The 17,641-nt window shown below is 40.6% G+C and overlaps 1 protein-coding gene across 2 annotated transcripts in view; it reads right to left on the reverse strand.

Moving 5' to 3' along the window:
* The window catches only part of AR (androgen receptor), a 167,283-nt gene that overhangs the window by 66,716 nt on the left and 82,926 nt on the right, over window positions 1-17,641 (reverse strand). For both annotated transcript variants that reach the window (XM_004439897.3, XM_087427119.1), the window contains exon 2: window positions 15,194-15,345. In XM_004439897.3, coding sequence (XP_004439954.1) covers window positions 15,194-15,345 — 152 coding nt within the window. The remainder of the gene's footprint in view (window positions 1-15,193; window positions 15,346-17,641) is intronic.

Below are 17,641 nucleotides of genomic sequence, written 5' to 3' on the forward strand. Positions count from 1 at the left end.
GATTCAGTTTTTGGAGGTTTTATGATTCTAAGAATTTATTCATTTCTTCTAGGTTGTCCAATTGGTTGGCATATAGTTTTTCATAGTACTCTCTTATAATCCTTTGTATTTCTGTGGTGTCTGTTGTAACTTCTCCACTTTCATTTCTTATTTTATTTATTTGAGTCTTCTCTCCTTTTTTTCTATTGAGTCTGGCTAAGGGTTTATCAATTTTGTTTATCTTTTCAAAGAACCATCTCTTAGTTTCACTGATCCTTTCTATTGTTTTTTTTTTTTAGTTTCTATTTCATTTATTTCTGCTCTGATTTTTATTATTTCCCTCCTTCTAGTGACTCTGGGCTTCATTTTTTCTTCTTTTTCTTGTTCACTTAGATGTAGTCTTAGATAGGTTATTTGAGATTTTTTTTGTTTCTTGAGGCTTGTATTACTATAAACTTCCATCTTAGTGCCACTTTTGATGCAATGTGGTGCAAAACATGAGTTGGCATGCTGTGTTTTTATTTTCATTTGTGTCCAGGTATTTTTTGATTTCTACTTTGATCTTTATTGATCCAACAGTTGTTCAGGAGCATGTTGTTTAGTCTCCACATATTTGTGATTTTTCCAGCTTTCTTCTTGTCATTGATTTCTAGTTTCATACCATTGTGGTTGGAAAAGATGCTTTATATGATTTCAGTCATTTTAAATTTATTGATGTGTCTTTTGTTTCCGAACATATGGTCTATCTTTGAGAATATTAAATGTGCCCATTAGAGAAGAATGTGTATTCTGCTGCTTTTGGATGGAATGTTCTATATAAATCTGTTGAGTCCATCTGGTTTAGTGTTTCATTTAAGGCCACTGTTTCCTTGTTGGCTTTCTGTCTAGATGATCTATCCACTGGTATAAGTGCAGTATTAAAGTTCCCTACTATTATTGTGTTGCTGTCAATTTCTCCTTCTAGGTCTGTTAATAGTTTCTTTATATACTTTGCTTCTCCTATATCTATATTAATAAGTGTTATGTCTTCTTGGTGGAATGTCCCTTTTATCATTATATCTTGTCCATCTTTGTCTCTTGCTATCTTTTTTGTCTTAAAGTCTGTTTTCTCTGATATAAGTATTGCTACATGTGCTTTCTTTTGCTTTCCACTTACTTGGAGTATCATCTTCCATCCCTTCACTCTCAGCTTATGTTTTCCTTAGAGCTGAGATGTGTCTCCTGGAGGCAGCATATTGTTAGGTCTTTTCAAATTTTTTTTTTTTCCTGGGAAAGATTTGCCCTGAGCTAACATCTGTTGCCAATCTTCCTCTCTTTTTCTCCCTTCTGCAAAGCCCCAGTGTGTAACTGTATATTCTAGTTGTAAGCCCTTCTATTTCTTCTATGTGAGCTGCTGCCACAGCATGGCTATTGACAGACGAGTGGTGTGGTTCTACACCTGGAAACGTCGGGTCTTTTTTTTTAACCCATCCATCCACTCTGTGTCTTTTGATTGCTTAATTCAATCCATTTACATTTACAGCAATTATTGATATATGAGGGCTTAATATTGCATTTTAATCTTATTCATTTTGGTTGTTCTATATTTCTATTGTTTCTTTTTCCTTTTATTTCTGCCTGTCATTTTAGTTTGGTGGTTTTCTGTGATGTTTTTCTCAGTTTTCTCTTTATTTATGATTTGTGACTCTGCTCTGACTTTTTTGTTTTGTGGTTACCATGAGATTTGTATAAAAGATCTCATAGATGAGACAGTCCTTTTTCTGCTGATAGCATCTTATCTCCACTAGCCTATACAGGTTCTGTCCTTTTCCACTTCCCCTTCTATGTTTTTGTTGTCATAAATTATTCTTTTTTGTGTTGTGAGTTTGTGACCAAATTGAAGTGGTTATAGTTATTTTTGATGCTTTCTTTCCCTTTAGCCTTTATAAGTAAATGTTTACTAACTTTCTGATATAGAGTTGCAATTTTCTGATTCTGTCTGTCTATTTATCACCTTATTTGAAGTTTTCTAAACTTTTCCCTTTTTGTTTCAGGTAAGAGAGCTCCTTTCAACATTTCTTGTGAGGCAGGTTGAGAGGCGATGAACTCCCTTAGCTTCTGTTTGTCTGGGAAAGCTTTCATTTCTCCTTCATATCTGAAGGATAACTTTGCTAGATAGAGTATTATTGGGTGACAGTTTTTTTCTGTTTTGTTTTGTTTCTGAGGAAGATTGGCCCTGAGCTAACATCTGTTGCCAATCTTCCTCTTTTTCTTTTTTCTCTCAAAAGCCCCAGTATATAGTTGTATATCCTAGCTGTAGGTCCTTCTCGTTCTTCTATGTGGGATGCCACCTCAGCATGGCTTGATGAGAGGTGAGTAAGCCTGCGCCCAGGATCCGAATCAGTGAACCCCGGGCTGCTGAAGCAGAACACACAAACTTAAGCGCTACGCCACTGGGCTGGCCCCTTGGCTGATAGTTTTTGTCTTTCAATATTTTGAATGTATCATTCCACTCTCTCCTAGCCTATAGGGTTTCTGCTGAGAAATCCACTGAAAGCCTGATGGGGGTTCCTTTTTAAGTTATTTTCATCTGTCTGGCTGCCCTTAATTTTCTTTCTTTGTCATTGACTTTTGACACTTGTAATATCATATGCCTTAGAGAAGGTCTTTTTGCATTAATGTAGCTAGGAATTCTGTTAGCTTCATGTACTTGCATGTCCAGTTCCTTCCCCAGGTTTGGGAAGCTCTCAGCTATTACTTCTTTGAATAAGCTCTCTGCTCCTTTCTCCTTCTCTTCTCCTTCTGGAATACCTATTATCCTTATGTTACTTTTCCTTATTGAGTCATATATTTCTTGTAGCATTTCTTCATTGTTCAAAAATCTTAGTTCTCTCTCCTCTTCTACGTGAGTCATTTCTAGATTTCTATCTTCGAGCTCACTAATTCTCCCTTCCATGTGCTCTGGTCTATTTTTAATGCTTTCTACATTATTTTTCATCTCATTAATGTGCTCTTCATCTCTAGAATTTGTTTTTTTTTTTTTTTAGAGTTTCCATCTCTTTTGTGAAGTACTTCTGCTCATTAATTTTATTCTTGAGCTCATTGAACTGTCTTTCTGAATTTTCTTGTAAATAAACTTGAGCTTCTTCATGACAGCTATTTTGAACTCTCTGTCAGCTAAATTGTATTCTTCTCTGACTTCTAGTTTGGTTTCTGGAGAGTTGTCATTTTCTTTCTATTCTGCTGTGTTACTGTAGTTCTTCATGGTGCTTGATCAGTTTATCCTCTGCTGGCACATTTGTGGTAGGAAATACCTTTCTTATTTGGGTATGGGTTTATTTCCTTTGTTTCTGAGCTGCTTCTGGTTGTTATTTGAGAGCCTACACTTTACAACCTCCATTGCCTCTGCTAGAGGTGTCCTCAGTGCCCTCGTCATGCTGCTTGTGCCTCTGAGGTTGCTGGTGCCTTGCTGCTTACAATGTTGCTGCAGTCTCAGGTGTTACCACTGGCGTCACCAGGCTACGAGCTCTTCTGCTGCTTCTTGGTTTGCCTGGATCTAGTGTTCTCCCAGTGGCTCTCCGTGGGCTCTCTATGGACTTGGATGCTGCTGCCTCGTGTACCACCTGTCCTGCTGCTCCTTGGTTGTTTAGGTGTGCTTACAGCCCCCACTGCCAGGGTCACTGGGTTCATGAGTGCTGCTATTGCTGCTGGAAGTCTGGGGACCCAGGGACAGGTGGTGTTTTTTTTTAAATAAGCCATTAGTAGAAAGTGTAAATGTCCAGATAGGTGATGTAATTTTACAAGTTAAGATTGAAGGGTGAAGCCCTCTAGGCACAATATAATCCAGAAGACCTTTCCAATCCATTTAAAATAAAATCATGGTCTCAGCAAAGTGAAACTTACACTAAGAAGCTCAATCTAGCAGAGGAAAAATGATGGGTAAGTACATTACTGCAAGATAAAGCAGGAAGTGGTAAGAACCATAAGAGAGGCACCCATGAAGTGCTATAGGAGTACAAGAGAGGGTGAAGTGGAGATTCTTGGAGGTGGAGGCACTCAAGTGAGCCCTTGAAGGAAGCTGGGACTTAAGGACATGGAGAGGTGGAGAAAAAGTACTTGATGCAGAGAGAGTAGCTTGAGTAAAGGTGAGGAAGGGAAAAGTGGAATAACGGAAAAAATGGAATAACGGAATCGTTTAACTATTGTAATGCAGCCTCCTGCAGTATTTTGTTATCCTTGGGTGGGAAACAAATACTCAACATCCATTTTAGGGATAGAATGAAAAATGGAAAACAATTCACTGAACTGGAATAAAACTAGATAACACTGGTATTTGGGGGCTTTGATTTAAATCAATTAGTTTCTCCATAATTCTTAACACTGTTTCTTTTGCTCTTTGATTTACATCAATCAATTGGTATATAATCTCTGTGCCATTTTGCACTTCTCTCTCTTATGACACTTATCACAGCAGTATTTAATTTTTATTTTCACATCAATATTCCCCACTAAACTTTGAGATCTTTGAGAGAAGGACTGTATCTCATTCATCACTGAGTTTCCAGCATCAAGCAGGAGGTCTGGAATATACTTGCCTCACTGTGTGCTCATCTGTTCCTCTCACTGGACTGAGACTATGTTTTACTCCTCTTTTTCTCCCTAGCAGTTAGAACAAGGCCTGACACATAATAGATGCTGAATGTTTGTTGAATTGAGATGAATTAGCTTCCTTCCTGTTCTCTTAGTCCTCTGTGCCTCAATTTTCTCATTTGTAAAATAAGGGTAGTAAGAGTATCTACTACCTCATAAGGTTGTTGTCAAGATTAAGTAAGCACTTGGTGTAGTGCCTAACACATAGAAAATGTTCAGTAAATACTAGCTGCTATGATTATCATCATCATTATTGCTTGTTGTTGTTGTTGTTTATAAGGCTTCCAGACCTGCTGATGAGGCCAAGCCCCTCAAACTATGCCAGCCTTGGTCAGCGTTGTCCTTAGGCATGGGGAAGGGGAGCTATGCATGTATATTTTCTCTCTCCTGTCACACCACACTGCTTCTGCTGCACTTAGATACTCTGCGTAGTGTTAAAACCATAGTTGACCTTGGAGGGCATGCCCCCAGACTGGAAACTCCCTGAGGACAGGGCCAGTACACACTCATCTCAGCCCACACAGGGCCTGACACAATACATGCTTATTGAAAAAATGAATGAGTGAAACCTACTCACTTCCAGTCCTTCTTCACTGCAACTAGACTATGAGAATAAAAATGCCTATACTCTGGGGTTCCCTCTATGAGACAGGGCCCACGGAGCTCTGTGTTGCCCACCTCTGTGCTGCCCATCATCACTCTAGCCAACTCATTTTAGGTCTTTGGTACTTGAGAATGAAGACATCTGCAAAGCTGCAAGACTGTTATATTCTGAATTATGTATGAAATACATCATCTTTCTGAAAATAATTACTATCAAATTATCCCCATAAATAGTAAGAGGTGAATTATTTAATTCACACTAGCATTTCTACAGTGAAATCATGAGACCCTTGGAAACATGCTGTAATTTGATGCAGCACTAATTTCTCATTTGTGCACTACGAGGCATTCTCAACAGTGTTGGGTTCACTTTATTTTTGAAAGTCTGGCACTATGCAAGGAAACTTCTAGTTGCCTTATCTCATGTAATCCTTATAACGTCTTTGGGGACAGTCGTCATTATCCCCATTTTACAGGTAAGAAAACTAAGGCTCAGGAAGGAGATGTCATTGGGGGTGAAAGGATATAAAGCCAATCTATGGGAAGCAGAATGAATTCCAGTACATCACCAGGGTTTCATTTTTAACACAGTAGTCATAGGCCATACCAAGGCTAAACTGTCCTGTTTCTGAAAGAAATGCTCCCCTCCCCCCCAAAAAAAAACAAACACTAACACTACATTCCTCCAAGAGGTCCAAAGCACTAAGAATGTACGAGACAGCACTCTAGATAAAAGACAATCCAGCTCAGTTTTAAAAAATATCCATCCGGCTTCAGGAAAAGAGGCCTTAAAAATTTATTTGCACAGGTGCCGGCTCAGGTTTCTATTGAATCTGGCTTCAACATACTTTAATACACGCCTATGACTGGACAAGGGAAACCAATGGCTGAAAAATGTGGAGGATAATTTATGACCTTTGTTAGTTTTTCTTCTGGCCTGTGGCTGTGGACCTGAGTTTATCAGGGAGGTCAGACAAATCTTGTTGGGGATGAAGATACACAGAGAGCTCTGACACCTTTCAAAGCCTGGAAGCCAGGAGAGGCAATGAACACGTGCTTGCTGGGCTGTCTGGGGAATGTTACTCACAGTGCCCTGGGAGGCAAAAAGGAAGAGATTGACCTTTGCTATTTTTATACAAATGCTATTGGCCTGTCTGATCACTAATTAAGTAACACTAAAGTGAAATGGTTGTCTGGGAACCTTAAAGCAACTCAAGTCCTTCTTTAACCACGAGATTACCAGAAACACCATGTCCCATCTTTCCTTTCTGCATACCCAGGGGACACCATAAGTATATGTGTGTCAATGACCAAAGCTTCACTCCAAGAGAAGGAACCAAAACTTATTGGGCATGAGGAGCTGTGTTACACATCATTTAGTTCTTATAATAGCTTTGTGAGCTATTACTATTTTCACAGAGACACAGAGAAATTACGTGACTTGCTCAAGGTCACACATCTATTAAGTCTTGGAGCTAAGGACTGAACTCAGGTCTGCCTATTTCCCAAGGCTGATGCATATAAAGTGAACCACTGGCCAATGGATACATCTGGAGTATCTATAAAATCTTAGAGATTTATTGTTAAAGATTTAGATTGTTATAGATTTATGTGCCTCAGCTCCCTCATTTGCAAATTGGAGTAATAATAATAACTACATCATAGGGTTGATGTGAGGATTGAATGAGAAAATGTCTATAAAGCAACTAATACATATTGAGGGCCCAATAAATAGTTTTTGTTGTTATCTCTTATCCCAGTGCCTGGTATAGGTCTGGTGTACACAATCAGTAAGCAATGACTTTTGAATAAACTGTTGCCATGTGGGGAAATTTCAAGACATCAAATAGCCATTTTGGAAATCCCTGTAGTCAGGATATTCCCTTATGAGTCTATAAATTCCTTATCAAAGACTGGACTAGTGATCTGTAATCTTCTCTGGGTTATAGAACCTCTGAGAATCACATGAAAGCCATGAAAACTCTCCCTCCCCAAAAAATTCATATACATACATACACACAAAACCTTGCAAAAATCTTCACACCAAAAAATGTCTCACAGAGCCCTCCTACCACAGATTACCATTACTACTAATTTCCCTACTAGAAGGGAAGACATGTAGTTACAGAAGATGCTCTCACACAGTGGTGGAGGCAGCAGGGACTAGCAGTGACTGAGCACCTTCTGGGAGCCCTTGCTAAATGTTTACTGTGCTGCTTCACATAATTCTTTGGGGTTCCAAGGTAACAATCTCTGTGGCTCTGCTAATCGGCTGTGAGGAAGGAGAGCCCCTGAGACAAGAAACAAGAAATGGCTGGGAGGCCTTCATTTCTGCCATTTATATGTTCATTCTATGAACCTGGGAAAATCACTTCTTCTCATTTTCCTTGTCCATAAAACGGCTTGGACAGATTTTTAGATCTCTAAGTTCCCTTCCTTCAAGTTTTAACAGGCTAGCATTTAAAGATCCTGTGATTCCAAGCACTGCAAGTCTTTTCATTAAACAACTCATGACTCAATCAACTGCCCAGAAAGTGAAAGAGCTTGTGCCTATGGGGATGTAGGAATGTGCTTATCTAACTTATAGAACTGTGAGAGGCCCACAGTCTCCAGGGCCACATCCAGATACCACAATGAAATCAAGGTCCATCCTCACTATGAGGTGTCCCAGGAGAGGAAGAAAGATGAAAATTTTAAAACCCTGATTGAGGAGAACAAGACTTTGTCTCTGTGACTTTTTAGCTCTGTCTTGAAAGATAATATTTTCTGGTTTCTGACATTAGAGAGGAGGGAAATGGATTTCTCTTGCTCCTGGCCCCATCGAAAACATTCTGTGGCACACTTCTCTGAGAAAGATCAAACCAAAGGGTCAAAGAACCATGAGTCTACCATTTGTATCCATACACCCTGTCTCGGAACTCTTCCCTTAGCTTGGTAATGATGAGCAAAATTCTCATGAGCACAGGTGTTAAACTGTGATTCCTGTTCTATAGTTGTGTGATAAGAGTGAATTAAGAGCTACCAAGCCTGGTTTCATCAGAATCAGAACTTCCCTCTGAAGAGTAGGAGTTGGTGGAAGGACTATGACTCACATGTTCCTGGTCCTGCTTAATGAAGAGAGTTGCTGGTGAACCACCAGCTGTTTTAAGTATTTGGGGCTTTCTTAAGATGACAAGCTCCCTATAATAGTGCTACTCAGTGGCTCTTTGGTTTCTCCCCACAGTACTTACATCTTTCTTAACATCCTTATCTCATTTCTTTTTTTTTTAAAGATTTTATTTATTTATTTATTTTTCCCCCAAAGCCCCAGTAGATAGTTGTATGTCATAGATGCACATCCTTCTAGTTGCTGTATGTGGGACGTGGCCTCAGCATGGCCGGAGAAGCGGTGCGTCGGTGCGTGCCTGGGATCCGAACCCGGGCCACCAGCAGCGGAGTGCGCGCACTTAACCGCTAAGCCACGGGGCCGGCCCCCTTATCTCCTTTCTGACTCTGTTGTTCCTCTTCACTGTTGTCTTTCTAGTTTGCCTAGGCATAACACTTTCCACTTTGGGTTAGTGTGTTTATATATCTGAGGGACAGTTGTGCTGTAGAAGAGTGACTGCTACCTTTGAGCAGAAGACCTAGGTTCAAATTCCAGCTATTCCACTTACTATCTATTGATTAACTGGCAAATCCTCAGTTTGCTTACATAGAAAACCATGAGGATGACCTCTCTCTCTGTTCCAGGTGGTTGGGAAGTTCAAATGGAGAGTGTACATAGTGGCCCTTCATCCACTGAAGAGATTTAAAGATGTACAGGATTGTGATCACTAAGCCCCTTGAGACAGGCTTTGTATCTTGAGTATGTGAGCCCAATACCCCACGTGTAGTAACCATCCAGTAAATGTTTACTGACTAAATACATGAGTAGATTACTACCAGGCCTGTTCTTATGAAGTATTCAGCAGAAGATAGGCACTAGTCTAGCCAGGAGCTGTGGTGATTCCACTGGGGTACCTCAGGAGTCACAGCATAGACTGGAAGCAAAGGGACTAAGAATTAGAATCCTCATTCCCATTATAAAGAGTCATTCACCTCCAAATCTCAGTTTCTTCTTCCTCACAGGAAGAAGTTTCCTCTTCTGTACCCTCTTCTGGTGGGTACAAAGCTCACCTGCCTCCTTGGAATGCTGAGAGCAGTTGCCTAACCATGAAGAGAAGGAGTGAGAACACCTGAATAATAGGTTCCAGAAGTATGCACACATGGCTATTATAATGAAGAGAGTGTTTTTCGAAATGATGGCTTCTCACAGAGTTCAGTATTTTCAGGGACAGTGTGTTTCTTATCATGGGACTAGAGCTCAGAAAAGTAAGAAATAACTCCTACTTCTGAAGAAAAAGTGGGTCTAACACTTACCCTTGCAATACCAGCCAAATGCAAAAATTTACCACCCAGAGTTTCACAATTACCAAGAGCTTCTGTGAGGAATTGAAAAAGCTTCTGGCTATAGTATACGGACGACCTTTAAAAATATAACAGACTTGGGAATAGTAAGGCAAAGTGGAAGGAGGCAATGGACCCAGAAGATCTTGCAAGTGACATAGCAACTTCTTGTTAATCACTGGTTCATAAAATGTACATGCTACAAATAAGCAGGCACAGGGCACTATAGAGCAGCAATGGGAACTTTTTGACATGGCTCCCAAATTGGGCACTAACAAGAGACTTGTGTGGGCATAAACTGTGATGAGTAGAGCTAAATTATTTATTCTGTAGGCTTGTGGACTAGTCTTGTTATGGGAAGGACTAGAATTAAGCTGGAAAATGCATAACCAGAAAGAATCTTGGGGAAATATATGACAGATCCATAACTCAGCTGTATACCTGGGCCCTACTTTTTATAAGACAGAGTGTTTTTCCATAACACTTAGTACTGATAGTCTCCAAAGCCCTTCGTGTTTACCATGTGTGGTATACACGGCATCCAGCAAAACTCATTCATATATATTTCATAGTTATCCACATGCTTACAGTACACAAGTCTAGAAAATATATGAAATATTTTCAATTTCTCCTTGAGTATTGCAAGGGAGAGTGATCTATCAGATCATCAGAAAAAAGTATCCTCTTCTAGCATTCCTAGATTTATTTATTCTTCTTCTGTTTAGTAATAAAAGCTTAGGACCCAGAGGCCATCAGACCAGGCATTCTGCACAAGCAAGATGTGCAAACTTTAACCGGCCAACTCAGAAGAATGTTTAAAATCAGACAATCTAGAGAGTTCCTAAGATACTAGGGGACAGGAAGGAGTGAAATTTACTATGCAGATTTGCAAGCACAGGAGCAACCATCTAAAGCAGGAGTCAACAAACTATAGTCCACAAGCCGAATCCAATGTGCCGCTTGTTTTTGTGTGGTTCAAGAGCTCAGAATGATTTTTAGATTTTAAATAGTTGAAAAAATCGAAAGAAAAATAGTATTTAATGGCATGTGAAAATTAAATAAAATTCAAATTTCAGTGTCCATAAAGTTTTACTGGAATATAGCCACACCCATTAGTTTACGTATTGTCTAGGGCTGCTTTCACGCTACAAAGGCAAATTGAGTAGTCAAGTCAGAGACCATATGGCCCACAAAGACTAAAATATTTACTACCTGGCCCTTTACAGAAAAAGTTTGCCAACCCCTAATCTAGAGTCTGGCTATTACATTTAAAAAAAAAAAAAACAGAGACAGATAAAAGATAAGAGGTTTATCTCTAGGACTTTGTGAAAAGATCTTCTTTAGGACTCGTGCAATCAGGATCAGTTAACTCTGTGGCCAGAGATACCCCATTAAGGTTCTGTTGAAGCTGCAACAGATCCTCCCAGCAGTTAACTTGCCTCTGGGAAATGTTACTCGAAAAGTCAGGGAGTGAAGAGGACACTGCTATGCACCAAAAACTCTCTGCAAGACTCCAAACAAGAAGTAACATTCAATTCCACATGAGTTGAGGTGGGAAAGAGTGGATTTAAAGGACAGAAAAGAGTTCAATGAGGGTTCACTTACATTTCTTCCCTCACAAAAACCTGGGGCAAGAGAGAGAATCAAAGCCATACTTATATAAAATTTGCCAAGGATACTAAATTGGGACATATTGTAAACATCAGTGAGGATAGTGTAATTCTTTGAGTTCAGAATGTAAACTACAGTTTCAATTTTATGATGCGTACCAAACAGCACTCCATGTGTACAAAACAAATGGATGTACAATCTCCAATGTTTTACTAGAAAATGTCTAAAAAATAGTAAATTCCTGAGCACATAATGCACATGATGAATTAATTAACCCTCTTTGAAACATGATGAGATAGAGATGGGGGTTCACATCCTGGTTTTCCAGATGAGAAAAGGGAAAAGAAAGGAAGCTATCCAGTCGTGGTCACAATGCCAGGGGAAGAGGAAATCTCCGAGTCCTGGGTTTTAACCCTGTCCATCCACCATGCACTCTGTCAGCAAGCTCTATCCCCATCTGAAGATTGACTTTTAAAAGAATGGGAGCTAGAATTCGCCATCTGCTAGGAAGGCAAAACCAAAAGTGCATACAGGTATAAATGTAGGTATGTTTGTTGAAATAACAGTGATGATGTTTATAATTTGTAGAATTGTCACAAAAAGTATAAGCTGGAAGGGAATTTTAAAAATATCTAGTTTAACTCCCTTATTTTACAGACAGGAAAAACTGAAGTCCAAGGGAGAAGTTTCTTATCCAAGGCCACAAAACTAAAACCCTTTTGAGTCCCTACCCCTGTGTATGGGCATCACCTTCCTTTGACTACCTGGCCTTTTAGATAGCATCCAATATGTCTTCCCCTTTCACCTCCCTGCTCATCCCCACCAACTCCACCAGCTAGCTGATTCTCCTCATGCCTGTTTCTAACCCACAGACCATCCCTCCAACGCACACACACAAACACATTCTTTCACTAAGTTTCCATCAATCAGATTTTAGTGATTTTTATCCCCATGGCCTAGTACCACTATTTTTTATCTCAAAATATGCACATCCTTCTGTGACTAGCCTCACCCTTACCCCAAACTCCAAGTATTACTGACAATGAGAAAACGTGGGGTTCGCTCCTCTTCTTCCTCCACAACAGGAAAACCTAGTTAGATTACAATCAACTCTTTGCTGAGCTTTGCACTAGTGACAGCATGAAACCCTCATGCTTTATGAACTACCAAAGCTAGAAACGGATTTCTGTCTGATGTGCCAGGCTTCTAAGTCTTATACATGTGCTAGTCCAGAGATTTCTGAAACCATGAGTAAAGTGGTAATCAACACTGTGAATACTCAGTCTTAGTTAACTGACGACGACAAACAAACGACGAAGAGAAAGATCTGTGGTCCCACTCTCCCCAAGACAGGTGGAATTTCAAGTTTCAACAAGGCAGATTCAGAACCATCTTCAGAAAGGCCATTAGGGTGATAAAGACACATTGTAAAATTGGCAAAAAACACAAATCAATAAATGTTGTCTGTGGGTAATAAGACAACCTCCTGCCTTCAAATAGAGATAATGATGGCAGTAAACTCCAGCCACCAAGCTTTGCAGGGACGAGGAGAAAGAAAACACCAATATTTTTTTTTTTGCTTTGTTTTGTGGGTTTTTTTTAAACCACTTTTTCCTGTGCCTCAAAGGGCTTAGGACTGGAACCTGGGGTCCATGTTGCAAAGGAACCAAGGAGCTCCACAGCTTTGAAAGGAATCCATTGGTGATTTTTCATATTTCAAGCAGTCAAGGGCATTTGGCCCTGTGAGCTTACAGAAGCTCATTTTTCTCAAAGAAAATATTACCAAGCTTCCCTAACTTAAGTGGTTCTAGGGTCTGAAGCATTTTGAGACCTTGCTGGATTTTTAAGTGTTTTATAAATTGAGGGATTATCCCTCCCCCCTCCTCTTTTTCTTCTTCTCAAATAGCCCAAGATCCGTGTCATACATAGCAGAGCTCCTCCCAGGCAGCCCTGCCAGCTGCCCTTTTGCCTTCCTTCATCCTTTAGCACTAACTTCTGCAGAAAGCTCCCATGTGGAATACATTATGACAGCAAAATCTTCCCTTTCACAATATGGTTGATCATTTCCCCCGTTTTCCAAAAACAACAATATCGTGACCCAGATCTGTAAAACCCAGAGGCAGCACCAAATACAATCTAATCTATCTGACTACTGAATTCGTTTGTTCGCTTGCTTACTTGAACTTTTTACCCATCTGATATGGCTGCTATTACTGTGGTGTCTGTCTGGGCTTACTACACACTACTACTTCTACTTACTTAAACACTAGCTCTAGATGGGTGCTCTGGTTCATTCTCTGCTCTATTAACAGGGCCTACTGGATGACAGGTCATGGGGAAGAGGCAGGTTCTCACTGGGGAAGTTGGGGTGGTCTGCAGTCTTTGGAGCTGCTCCTCATTTCCTTTTCTGACAGCCATCCTTCTGTAAGTACTCTTAAGAAAGGAAAGCATTGCTCTTTGTGTCTCTTTCCAAACTGCCTAGGCCTAAGCACTGGGGCCCTGGACCTCATACTAGCCCAGCATAAGCAGTAGCAATGGGCTACTTGGTGTTATGAGTGGAACATGCAGCATGTTTTTGGTAATACTAAACGCTAGCTGTCTCCTTATTGCTTTGGGGACTGGAAGAAAACAACAGCTTTCCATTTTATAGGTATTCCTGCCATCTGGTCAAAATGATGAAAATACAGTCATCGTTCCAATCAGCTATCAATGGGGAGACCAGTCAAAGGGCACCCACTTTCTACCTTATCTCTAGATGCCAAGAACCATCTGGTGCTTCTGCTGTCCTCTGATGGGTGTCACAACATTCCTGGTGAAAGGTGTGGCCTACATACCTGCCATTTTTAAGACTGTCCTCAGTGTTTATAGCCCTTACATAAGGAAAGGCTGTCTGTTTTGGTTCTGACTTGGAAATCAACACTTCTAGGCCACTGAGAGGGAAAGAATAGGTCTTGGCAGGAAGTTCTTCCTTTGTGGAAAGTGGGGGCAGGAATGGATACTGGTGTTTAGCAACTGGGTCTGCTCCCAGAGCAGAATGTCTCATCTAGAAGCTGCTCATCAGTGTCCCCTTGAGAAGGAAGCCTTTAGTACAGGATGGGGAGTGAAGTGGATGAACAGGAGGATTAAGCCCAGGCTGACTGGTAAGGAAGGAAGTACTAGTGTATATAGGAGGTCTGGAAATGGGTGTTCCTGCCTTAGGATGTAGGTTGAGCACCTCTGGGGGCTGAGCAGACATGAATTGTTCTAAACTAAATAAGACTAAGGAGCCAAGGTTTGAGCCCACTTAGCCAAATATAAGTTGCAAGTTAGCTTGGGATTCTAGACCAATGGGCGGGCACTGAGGGAAGGTTTCTGGAGAAGAGAATAAAAGTATTTCATCAATCTGAGTCCTTATCTACCTAGGAGCTATTAATGCAAAGAGGCCCCAAGGAGGCAGCAATAGGAGGGAGCAGGTGCATAGACTGATGGTCCACTAAACAGCAAGAACGCTTCCTTTCTAGGGCCGAGGCCAGGAAGCCTTCGCTAAGGAACAGTCTCGTATTCACCACAGAGAACAGGCTGGGGACTCAGTTGGGGTTTCTCCACTTCTAACCTCTCTTATAAGGACAATTTTTTCTCTCACTAGGCAGCAGAGTGGAACACAAGCAGGGAGGAAATTAAATCTTTTCAAATCATTAATTTTTCTTTCATTCCTAGGACATACCAAGCTCCAAGCACCAGCTGGGACCACCTTCATTGCCTACATTACCTGTACTACCAAGGCTCCCAAAGCCAGGGGAGCAGCAACTATGAAAACTTGCTTCTTTAGGCTCTTATGTTCTTTGAGAGGGCCCCACCAGTGACCTTGTCTGTGAGATGATAAAATCCTGGGCCCTGGAAGACTGGTGTCTCTCCCTAGAAGATAAAGGAGAAAGAGAAATAGAAGTGAGTGTGCAAGACCCATTACCTTCAGCAGCTCTTTTAAAGAAGACTTTGCAGCTTCCACAAGTGAGAGCTCCATAGTGACAGCCAGAAGCTTCATCCCCACAGATCAGGCAGGTCTTCTGGGGTGGAAAGTAATAGTCGATGGGCAGAACATGATCCCTGGCAGTCTCCAAACTGGAAAGACGCAAAAGAAACAATGCAACACGTCAGTGGTTGCCAGAAATAGGAGAGTAGAAGTCTGAGATCTTTAGGAATAAACTGCATGTGTAAATTTTTATTATTCATTGCTTAATCAAGTCAGTGTGAGGATAAATTTTCCTGGGACCTCTCCTATGAATGATTGTAGGGTTTCCTGTCATGTGGACGGAGCTTTTTTGGATCCTGCTAAGGGATTAGAGAAGTTCTCTGGGATCAGCCAATCTCATGAGCTATGTCTACATGACAGAAGAATTAAGGCAGAAACCTGAGGTTAGGGTATCTAACTTAAGGTGGTGGTCAGACAACAATTTCAGAGCCCTATGACCTTACCTTATCCAAAGGGAGACCTATGAACAAAACAGACTAAACATCAAAGCAGTTTGATTGCTTTGCTCTAGTTCTCTGAGCCTCACTCTCATCTGTAAATAGGAATAATATCAGCTATCCTACTGAGCTACTGTTGTGAATGGCAGTATAAATTAGAAAAAAAGGATAAAAAGCCCTTGAAATGAATACACAAGTGAGGGATCATGATTAGTATTATCACACCAGTCTTCTTTGGTCTTTTTTTTCCCATTCCCTCACTTTCCTTAGGAGTCTCTTCAGATCACATGGACATCCCCCCATCCTCGTTCTAAAACATAAAGTACCAGAATTCCTTTCCGCCTGAGGCTCTGGTTGAGAAATGATGCACAGTGACGCTGGAAACCTCTCAGGCTACCATCTCAACACTTGGCCATTAAAATACTCACAGGTTCCCTGGGCTAGGATGGAGCTTCAGTGGTCACCTAGTCTAACTGCCTATCTCCAAGATCTGTGTCTGAGTCCTTCCAGGCAGATGTGAAAGAGAGGGCCAGAAAGCCAATCATAAAACTTTAAAGGAAGGGTAATTCTCAGTCACCTATAGCAATTAATTCAAGTTTAAACAAATGGAACATGATTCTTACTACTCAAAGGTCAACTATTTTCTCTCCCATGTCCTATTTCTAAGCATTAGACAAACTTAAGCTATCTATCTCCTGGGTTAATCTACCTCAGGTAGATAACAATTGCCCATGCTTTCATCTACAGGAATTCAGCCACTATTTTTTATGAGTACGTCTTCCTTACTAGGAAAGGAAGGAAAATAAGCCCTAATGGCACCTTGTTTGCTGTGATGGGTGATTTCAGAACAAGTCTGTGAGACAATTTTTTTTCACATTACTATAGAAGATGAAGAAAATCAGACCCAGAGAGGAGAAGCCCAGGACTATTTGACACCAAGCCCAGGACTATCTGACTCCAAATCCAACACAGTTTCTATTACCCTATCATCTTCCTGCCACTCACCTTCACTTTCTACTCCTGGTTCTTTGGTTATCATGCTCAGCACAGTCATCAGAATCCAAAAAAAAGCATGAAAGGTTATCCTCACCTCTACTCCCAGTGAGCAGTCCTGGTAGGACAAGAGCAAAGAAACCTTTCACTCAGGTTACACTTGACAAGCACTTTATCTCTAAGACACAAATATTAGCATTTATTCAAGTCCCAAGTACAACAGAAAGCACTCAAAAAGTTCCGCGGGTATGCAATCCCAGCAGCTGGCTATGGTGGCCCATCTTTTCTCCCCACAAGCCTTCCCTTTCCTACCTTAACTGGAAAGCCAGCAGGAGTCCTCCCACCAAAGCAAGACTAGCAGAACCATAAGTTCCACAGGAAAAGAGCTCACTTCTAATATACAAATGGGCCAAATGCTAAGAATGTCATTCCTTTGGCTAAAAATCTCATTTCCTTAGGTAAAAATCGTGCCCCCATCCTTATTCAAGAAACAAGGAGAAAAAGAAGTTTTTTTTGCAAGTGTCTTCATCCTCTTCCCACTTTTTTTTTACTTCTGTAACTAATACAAACAGTTCAAATAAAATCAGAAGAATATGTATTTAGGCACTCTATGTGCCAGGCTATTTCATATATATCATCTCATGTAGTCTTCCCAACAACCCTGCCAGATAGCTCTGTATCATCCTTATATTGTAGAAGAGGAAACTGATGCTTAGGAAAACTAAATAAACTTGTTTCAGATCACTCATCTAGTCAGTAAAAATGCCAGGATTCCATCCTAGGTAAGTCTGACTCCAAAGTGTGGATTTGTAACCAATGACTAAACATGTTATGAGATTGACGGTTGAAATTAGAAATCTATCTAAATTGACTAAACTCAACTCCTAGCACGTAGCCCTATGGACCAGGCACAAGACTAGGTACTGGAAATACAGTGATGAACAAGATATTATCC

This window comes from Ceratotherium simum, chromosome X (assembly GCF_057802395.1).
Source record: "Ceratotherium simum simum isolate JZ-2026a chromosome X, ASM5780239v1, whole genome shotgun sequence".
In the NCBI taxonomy this organism is placed as follows: Eukaryota; Metazoa; Chordata; class Mammalia; order Perissodactyla; family Rhinocerotidae; genus Ceratotherium; species Ceratotherium simum.